Below are 10,015 nucleotides of genomic sequence, written 5' to 3'. Positions count from 1 at the left end.
TCAAAGTCAAACTGGTTATAGACTTTGAGAGGGAAGATCCCATAGGAAAAATGCCATTCTCATCACATCACATCAAGGATACTTATCAACATGGCTTATCACCACTGAATTTCACTTGGCTGAGTTAATATTTGTCAGATTTCTCCACTGTAACGTTAATTCCTCCTCCACTGTCCCTGCTGTAGTCATTGAAAGGAAGTCACAATGCACAGTAGCCACTTAAGAGAGTGGGAAATTAAGCTCCACCCCCTTCATAGTGGGATAGCTACATAAATTATTTGGAATTCTTACACATCAGAGATTTCTCTATCAAAATTACTTTTAGAAATGTTGTTTAAGGGGTGCCTGGGTGGGCTCAGTTGGCTAAGCATCTGCCTTCTGCTCAGGTCATGATCCCAGGATCCTGGGATCCAGCCCTGCATTGGGCTCCCTGCTGAGCAGGGAGCCTGCTCTTCCCTCTCCCGCTCCATCCACTTGTGCTTGCTCTCTCTCTCTTTCTGTCAAATAAACAAATAAAATCTTAAAAAAAATTAAAATCCTGTTTAATATATTTTTGTTTTCAGATCTGCCTCAATAAAATTTTTACAAACTACATGAGTATCAGTATTTATCTTTGCCATTCTTGGTCTCAGAGAATTAAATCTTAACACATAGTGAAGAGAAGGTGTGTATTTTTGTCAATTTTAAAAATGCACCTGTTATATTCTCCTTTTTCTTTCTCTTCTTTTTTTTTTTTGGCTAATTGTTAATATTTATGATGGGTGAAAAGATGGATATATTTATTCATTGTTCCCCTATCCCCATCCCCTGCCACCACACACACACACATACATACACAAGCTATAATTGCATATCTAGGCCCAGCTGTTCACCGGCTGGGAAGCACTGAAGTTTATCAGATTAGTACACATCTACTTCCTTTTGTCATTATTTCATTGCCCCTACTCTGATACCCCCACTCTTGCTCTTCTCTACATACATTTCTAAGAACCTTCTGCATATGATATTTCCCTAAAGAAACTCCTGTAGGATTTTTTTTAACATACTGCTCTTTTACATTGGTTTTGTTGTTGTTGTTGTTGTTGTTTTTTAGTAAATGAATTTAATTCATTAACAGTACAATATTCTTTGGCACTTTTAAGGAATATGATGTCATGTAATAAATAGAGATATGGAATAAGTTTCAGACAGAAGAGGGAGACAGAATCAAATGATAGAATGTAAGGCATTAATTTTGAGATCCAATATACAGTTCACTTGAAAGCCAACAAGATGGCTTTGAATTACAACCTGGGAAGAGTTAAGGTTGATCTCTGACTGCGACTGAAGAGAAGCAGAGGAGTCAGCAAAGATAAAAAATTAAGTCAGTGTTTACAAACCAATTAAGTCTTAACTATGTCATATTGTAAAGTAGCTTAGCAAAGTTAGGACCAGTGGATGGAGACCTGTGAAAAAGAATCTTGCTGAGCACTTGGAGAAGAAACAAAAGTAAATAAAGTATATCTGAACAAATATTTAGATAAACAAAACTGGTGGAACAAAATAAGAGATAGAAGTTTCATTTCTTTCTCTTTTTTTAAAAGATTTTATTTATATATTTGAGAGAGAGGGAGAGTACAAAGGGAGAGTGAGAAGCAGACTTCCTGCTGAGCAGAGAGCCGTATGTAGGGCTCAATCCCAGGACCCTGAGATCGTGACCCAAGCTGAAGGCAGCTGCTTAACCCACTGAGCCATCCAGGTGCCCTGAGATACAAGTTTCTTAATTTAGGTCAGAGCTTCTTTTACCTTTTGCATTTTGTTTGTTGCCCTTTAGAGTCATTAATCTAACTAATGGATTTGTTTCCATTTAGGAAGATGTTTGAATTTGATGATTAATATTCTGCCAACTCAATGCAGTAAATTTAATTTTTTAAATAATAATAATTAGTAAATATGTAAATAAATGTTGTGTGTTTAGCTTGCTTAAGCACAGGTAATCATACTTTCAGTTAACCTAGCCTCTGGGTTATGCTACTTTCTAAAGATACAGCCAACTAGGTATCTAAATTTGTTTATATTTAAATGTACCTTAGATACCTAGAGAATCCATGGGTCTTCATAAAAAGACTCACTGGTAAATTAATATGAATGTCTGGGGGGAGGGGAGAGACAGTTTTCTGGATTCATATTTTGGAACTGTTGGTTTAAAAAGAGTTCACACGTTTGTTTTGTTTTGTTTCAAGACTTCTGTGAGAACTTAACATGTTAAGAAGCATTGTGAATTTTTAGGAGAGAGATGTAAAATACAGTTTTTCCCATGTTTATTTGGCCAAAAGGTAAAAAAAAAAAAAAATCTGTATTTAACTTATTAACATTTAAAACCAGTTCATGTAACTTTCTCATTTTACACATGAAGAAAAATGAAGTAAAATACTAACTCATTCATAATTCTGTGTTAGGAGCACGTCTTGTTGGCAAGCAGAAGTCCTCTATTCTCTTTATATAGAAGTGAACCAACAGGTGTGCTTCCTGCCTGCACAGAACGTACCGTCGTCAAGAACTACAGAGGGCTCATTACAACACCTTCCCTTACATGGAGAGCAACTTAGAAGCATAACACAAGTTAAACAGGACTGTTTAACTTTTAAGTATACTTGACACTAAAATATCACGTTGCAATAAAAAGTGTTTATTTGTCCTGAGGTTGAGAATGGGCATGCACTTAGAAACACTTTAATAGTCCTGTGTTGGAATTAGTTTTATTATAAATACATTTTTAAAGACTAAAATAGAATTTTAAGATCATTTGTAGAAAATAGCTTATGTTCCTTTTTCATTTTTCTTCCTTTAAATATAAACAAATATTGTCAAAATAAAATAAAATATAAAAAAATAAAAGAGAATTAGGACGTTTCACAGATGTAACTAAATAAGTGAATAAATCAGCATACTTCTATTTGTTTGGTGTAGCAGACAATTACATTATTACACTTCATAGGATAAACCTAGTTAACAAATCATGCACATTGTTCCCTTATTTCTATTCAGAGGATCACACAGTTAGACCATATTCTTTGATAAGTATTTCCATTTGCAGACTCAGAAATCAGAATTGTACTTCTCTTCTGTTCATTTCTCTCTCCTCCCTAATGCTATTTAGATTAATAAGATAAACACCATTCTAAGTCATTTGCACTTGGCCAAGGTAAAGTATGTGGAATGAAATTTTATTCTTTCCATCCAATAGCAGTTGTTGCTTCAAAGAGAAAAAAAAAGAGTCAAATGTGGAAAATAGAGGAAAAAGACATCTTAAGATGCTATTCTGATTTATATTGTTTTTATATTCACTTTATTCTAATGTACTAGAAAAACAAACGTTTTTAACGTCTCATATCCTAAATATCTTATTTTGCAAATATTCTGAATGTCTTCTCCATTTATGTGATTATCATTTGCATAGTAATTTTTTTTAAAACCTCAAGCCCTACATGATTTCTTTTTTTGTCTGAGTAGGCTATGTAATATTTTTATTTATTTATATACTCATTTGTTTGGGGTGTTTTTTCAAGCTTAGTCTTAGTTTTGTAACTGATGAAGATTACTTTCAATGCAGTAAAATTGTTCTGACCATTTCATCTACAACTTTCAGTCATTCCTTGGCTGCCAAATAGAAAAAAAAAGGTGTGGAAATATTAATTACTCATATATTCCATTACTGTGGTGTGAGTGAAATGGACTGATGAAAAGACACTGAGTCTAGTGTAAAGGAGCTTGGATTTGGATAGAACTGAGTTTGGTTATTGGCTCTACCACTTAATGCCTGCATTCTACCCTTGACAAGGGAATCCCTGGCTTCAGTTCAAAGTATATAACATGAGGATCAACATTTTTTGTAACAATAAATTTAGTAATATATATTTAAAATATATTTAAGAATAAGAATATATTATCTCAATTTGGGATAATATCCAAAATATTAACCTCTGTGTTTTTCTCTTCATCTTGGCCTGACTTTGTTTTCCCAAATGGTACTTCCTATGCTTCTTTTTTAACCCTGCACGGTTAGATTTCAGCCATCTCTTACAAAGGTAGACATAGGGCTGTGGATACTTCGCTAGGCACAAAGATTTCGCATGCATGCTTTAAAAAAATTATTTATTTATTTGAGAGAGAGAGAGTGCATAAGCAGGGGGAGAGGCAGAGGGAGAGGGAGAAGCAGACTCCTTTCTGAGCAGGGAGCCTGATGTGGGGCTCTATCCCAGGACCCTGGGATCATGACCTGAGCTGAAGACAGATCCTTAACCAACTGAGCCACCCAGGTGCCCCTCACATGCATACTTTTTTTTTTTTTTAAAGATTTTATTTATTTATTTGAGAGAGAGAGAGAGAGACAGCTAGCAAGAGAGGGAACACAAGCCGGGGAGTGGGAGAGGAAGAAGCAGGCTCCCAGTGGAAGAGCCTGATATGGGGCTCGATTACAGGACTCCAGGATCACGCCCTGAGCCGAAGGCAGACGCTTAACCACTGAGCCACCCAGGCGCCCCGCTCACATGCATACTTTTAAGAAGAGTTTTTCAGAAGCAGAAATTGGATAAATGTTTATTTAAGGAAGTAATAGAAAAAAAGGAAAAAGGATATTGGTGTCTTAGAAATTCATCTCCTATGAAACTTGGAAAGGAAAAAAAAAAGATAAGTTCTTTAACTTTGGTGAGCAAGAGGGGTGGAAGACCGGATGTGGATGGATAGGTCAAAATACCATGAATCTGTGTGGAAACAAACTTAGGGCCGGTGTGCACACCGCTGCATTACTATCTCTGGCCAGCACCCAGCCTACTGCCACTGATTGTTCACCTTGTAGTAATGAATACCTCATTATGTCTGGGAGAATGTATCCTCAAAGCCAACAGACTAGAAGTTGAGAGGATTGGGGACATATTTTTGTGTAATAGTATGCAAAAGGAACGCTTAGCCCCAAAAGATGGGAACAAGGCAGAATCCATTTGGACTAGCTTCTAGTCTAGGCTGCTGTAGAATAGAGGTGTGCTTATCAAACGATCTGTAAAGAAGGACCACTTTTCTTTCTCTAATATGTTCTAAACTGGTAACTTTGTAAAATACAGTAAGAAAAAATTACAGGTATACCTTTTTAGCTCGAAGTAGAAATTACTATAGGTTTTAAAGTATCAAGATACATATTGTTCCCAGTATGACATTTTAAAAAGAAAATAACTATGGATTTATCTTAAGGAATTATAAAACTATTTGTTTAGCAATTTGTTAACAAAGAGAATCAAACTTGTAAAATCTAGTATTATTTTCTTGAGAGCACTCTGATACCATTAATTATGATGTAATTTATTACCAAGGAACATTATTATGCAATCCCCAAAGATAGCAGGCTAAGACACACTGTATAGATTTTTGAAAGAGGTTTTTTTTTCAGATTTAAAAGGACGAGTTGAAAGATATATAAAGTTAATTTTTAGCCTCATAAAAAGTAGCATAGAATTGGGGAGTTAAAATTCCCCATTGTAGTAAGAGTTTTGAATGGTTTCTTCTTACTGATAATTACAAATGCATTTTAGAAATGAAAAGTTTTATAATATATAGACTTCTGTGGAAATAGCTTTCAAATAGATAAAGAAGCTTAATCTTCCTTCTCATTATATTAAGTAGATTTTTAGGTACAACGATCTTTGTCCTATCATGTCATGGAAGGTGGTTCATAACCACAGTGATACAACATTTCCTCAGTTTAGATCCATTCGGTAGGATACATTCTTAGTGTACTTTGCAGTTATCACTTGAGTAAATGAAAACATCTTGCCAGTTTATTCCTCCTCCCACTTTATGTGCTTTCCTTGAAAAAAATAATTCTGTGTGGTTTTTTTCCTTATTAAATCACAGTTGCCTTGCTGGATTGTAAAGGAGCTTGTAACAATTCAGGGTTTGTGAAATATACTTGAATTAACAGATGTCTGCTTCTATTGAGGAATAGGCTTGGGTGTTTTGATCAGTAAAAGTTTAGAAATATTAGGGAAAAGGCTGGGTTAGAAGCAGAGCTGACTGGCAAGTAGCAACAGAGGTTCAGTATGAGGATTTAGAACTCCCGAGTGCACAGACGTATTTACTACGCAGACTAATATAAATTGTTGAAACATCAAAACTGTGTTGATTGCTCCGTCTGACATGCTGAAATATTTTGATACTTGGTTTGGGTTTTTAGCAGTTCATACTTGAAGGTGAGTGAACATAACTATCAGGTAAATTATACTATTATTTGTTTATGGAGAACCCCGTAGAAAATCTGTTCTTACTGTGAGGACTAAGTGGCACCACCCCATTAAGAATGGATAGAAATACGCTACTAGACTTGACAGTTTCATTTCCCAGTATGTCATATAAATGACACTAAATTTGTTGTTTTTTTGTTGACATTCCTTAATAAGAAGGAGGAACTACTTTTTAGAACTAACTCTGAAACAGAGATACTCTATGTGTTTCATTCCTCTCAAGGCAGAATAAGGTATTGCTCTGAAAGTGATTTAACGTGATTTTCTTCCCCCCCCTTAGGGATGTGCTTCCTCCTAGTGGTTTTAAACCTTTGGGATGCTGACAACCTAGAAGTGCACGTTCCTAGAAACATGCAATTTGCCTAAACGGAATCATGAAGTAACAGAAAATCTGAACAGAATGATTTACTAGTATTGGGACTGAATCAGTAATCAGGCTTCTCAACAAAAGTTCACAGTCAGATGACTTCACTGGTGAAGTCTACCAAACATTCAGTGAAGAATTAATACTAGTCCTTCTCAAACTCCTAAAAAACAGAAGAGGGGAAAAGACTTCCAAACTCATTTTAAAAGGCCAGCATTACCTGATAACAAAACCACACAGGGACACTGCAAGAAAAGAAAAGATATTGAACAGAGATGCAAAAATCCTCAACAAAGCGTGAAAGCTATCAAAAGGTACAAATTTCCAATTATAAAATAAATAAGCTTTTGGGGACGGAATGTATAGTATGGTGACCATAGTTAGTAATACTGTATTGTATATTCGAAAGTTGCTAAGAGAGTAGATATTAAAAGTTCTTATCATCACAAGAAAAAATTGTAACTATGTGTGGTGAATGAATGATGTGAACCAGACTTACTGTGGTAATCATCTGACAGTACACACACACCCTGAATCATTACGTTAATCATCTGAAACTAATATTATGTCAATTATATCTCAATTAAAATGAAGAAATCTTTAAAACATTTTTTTAGTAATTTTATTTTTAAAACACTTTCAAAATAAATGTACTCTGTATTTAATTATTTAATATTTAATTATTGCCCATGGGTCACATTATGCTTATATGCTTTTAGAATGAATATGCACATATTGGCATGCATATTGCAATTTGTTTTACAAAGTGCTGTGCAATCAAACAAGTCTGGAGAAAATATCTGGAAATTGCTGATGACAGCCCAGTGGGGCCCATGCAGCCCCAGCTTCCTGCTTGTGACGCAAGGAAGGCGACAGAACAGAAGGTGAGGATCGGCCTGCATGAGATGCTCTGGAGAACAGGGGGTGAGGGCCTTCTAGAACAGGTGGATTAGCAAGAATTAACTTAGAGGGCATCTGAGGGGCATCTGTGCTGCCCGAGTCCCGACACCCCTGTCCCCAAGCACTGGCAACTCCAAAAGACCTGAAGAAAGAAGAGGGGGTGACTCCAAGAAGAGGGGACCAGGTTGTCAGTCCTGTCCCCGTCCTGGGCACCTGCTACCCCCACCACTCACCTTCCTGCCCTCTGCCACTGAGAGCTGCTGCAATTCTTCTAACTTTCATTGTTGGGGGGGGGAGGGGCGCAGAGGCAATTAACACCACTTCCCAAGTTGCTAATTTTGAGTCACAGAATCACAATTAGACACATTTGTATCGTCTGTCTTGCTGCAAGCACTTTTGATGGGCTCAAACACTCACGGAAGCCAGAAGCTGCTTATTTCAGGAGCCTGTGTTCACACGCAGGGAACAGACCCCGGTGCTCCCGGAAGGCAGGCAGCACAGGATCAGGGTAAGGGACATACTGCTTTTTATCACTCTATTGTGGGCTCTGGGCACATCACCCAGTCTGGGCCTCCATTTCCCCACCTTTGTCGGCAGTGGGAGCCGGTTCCGGAAGCCTTCAGGCCAGCGTCCGCTTCTCCCTCTCCTCCAGCAGCAGATGGCTGATCTGGTGGTCCTCCTTCTGAGTTGTTGCCTGACCCCCTGTTCCTGGGCGCTGCTGGTGATGGAGCTTTCCCTTTGCTTCAGGGCTGGCTCCCCTCGGCTATAGCTCAACCACGAACCTGCAAGTGTCCTCCGGGGAGTTCAAGCCCCATGGTCTTGTCCAGTCTCTCCCAGCTGTGCAGCTTTGCCAGCAGCCTCTCCCTCTCCAGTTCCTGGTCAACCAGATTTTGCTCTTTCTTCTCCTGACGCTCCGGCCTCCGCCGCAGCACCTCCAGTTCTTCCTCTATCAGCCGGTGGGTCTCAGGCATCTCCAGCAAGGGGCGCTCTCCTCCCCGCTGTGCTTCAGCTCCCCTTTCACCTCCGGGCCCCCTCTGCACACTTCCTGTTCTTGGCAGTAAACCTGCTCCTGCAGGGGCAGCTTCCGCTTCAAGTCCTTTATTCTCTGCTCCTGGTCTGCCTTTCTTGACTGGCCTGGAGGTCCTGAATCTTCTGATTAGCTTCCTGACATTTGTGTGTGTGTATGTTGCAAATCGAGCTGTTCCTCCAGCTCCTGTTTTGCAGACTCCAAGCAGTTCACCTGCATCTTCTGTACCGCAGATCAGAGATCCTCTGCTTTGAGGCACTGATGGTTTTGACAGCTTCTGCCAGGCGGTCCTCCTTTCGCTGCAGCTCCTTGCTGGCTGCGCCTCGGCTCCCTTGACATCTGCTTGAGGCCTCCTGTGACTCTGCTGCATCTGCATCTTTCCCGGTCCACCCGGATGACCAGGGATGACGCGAGACTTCAAAGGAATCTGCTCTGCTTGATCCAGTAGCTGCATGCTCTGCTGGTACTGCGTCTGCAGAGAGCCTTGAGCAGGGGTGGAAACATCGAGTCCAGATCCTCCCTCCACTCGCAGAGACGTGAAGTTGTTCAAAGACCTCAGGTGGGATAGGACAGTGGTGATTTCCCCCAGGTCTCCCAAGGCACCTTCCCTTTTCCCTTCCACTCTCCCTCCCTCTTTCCCTGATTTTCCATTCTTGGTTCTTCCTTTTGTTAGTCCCATGAAAAGGGCTTCTAAGTGCTGATTAGTTTTGGTTTCTTAATCTGGGTGCTGGTTACATTTGTGAAAATTCCTGAAAGTATAAAATCATCATTTGTAATTTTCTTCTCTGTAGAATGTTAATAGAATATTTTTAAAATCGGCTGTATTTTATCTATATTGAACATCGGAGCTTGACCTACTTTTTTATATTAATTTTACAATTCTCTAACCTCTTCTTTATAACAAATCTATTATTTCTGAAGGCCGTGCTCATGTTTCCTCATTCAGTTCAATGACTATATTGTCAAACATTATCCTTCTTATATTCCCACTATTGATTCGGTTGTTGATATTTTTGTTGTTTTATTTTGTTGTTTTTACTGGAACAAATCTATATGTGCTTATAGATTAACATTTGAAAATAGTTTTTGATGTTATATTGCAAATTAAAAATGAAGTTCTCAAAAAATCACTACGACTGTACATAAGACCATGTGAAAATATTTAAAGGTGCTTTTAAAAGTTCCAGACATAAGAAAGTATTATCAAAAAGGGACTTTATGGAAATACAACAGCAAAAGTCCTGCTACATAGATAATGCGGACAGTTCTAGTTATGTAGTCAGTGAGCACATAACAAGTACTTAAACAGCTGTCCGGTCCATTTTTTTGTTCATCTTCTCCCTCCACCCTCCCTCCCTCTCCTTCTTTCCCCCTCCCTCCTTCCCTCCTTCCTTTCCTCCCTCCCTCCTTCCCTCACTTCCTTCCTTCCTTCCTTCCTTCCTTCCTTCCTTC

At 38.6% G+C, this 10,015-nt stretch overlaps 1 protein-coding gene across 1 annotated transcript; it reads right to left on the bottom strand.

Moving 5' to 3' along the window:
• Positions 1–8,306: 8,306 nt before the first annotated feature.
• Positions 8,307–9,242, bottom strand: LOC123775912 (mitotic spindle assembly checkpoint protein MAD1-like). Its single transcript, XM_087863917.1, has one exon. It carries the CDS (start codon positions 9,240–9,242, stop codon positions 8,307–8,309), a length of 936 nt encoding a protein of 311 aa, XP_087720043.1.
• Positions 9,243–10,015: the final 773 nt, after the last annotated feature.

This window comes from Ursus americanus, chromosome 8, assembly GCF_024610735.1.
Source record: "Ursus americanus isolate L20-20 chromosome 8, mUrsAme1.1.p, whole genome shotgun sequence".
Lineage (NCBI taxonomy): Eukaryota > Metazoa > Chordata > Mammalia > Carnivora > Ursidae > Ursus > Ursus americanus.
This window is presented reverse-complemented; position numbering and strand designations above follow the sequence as displayed.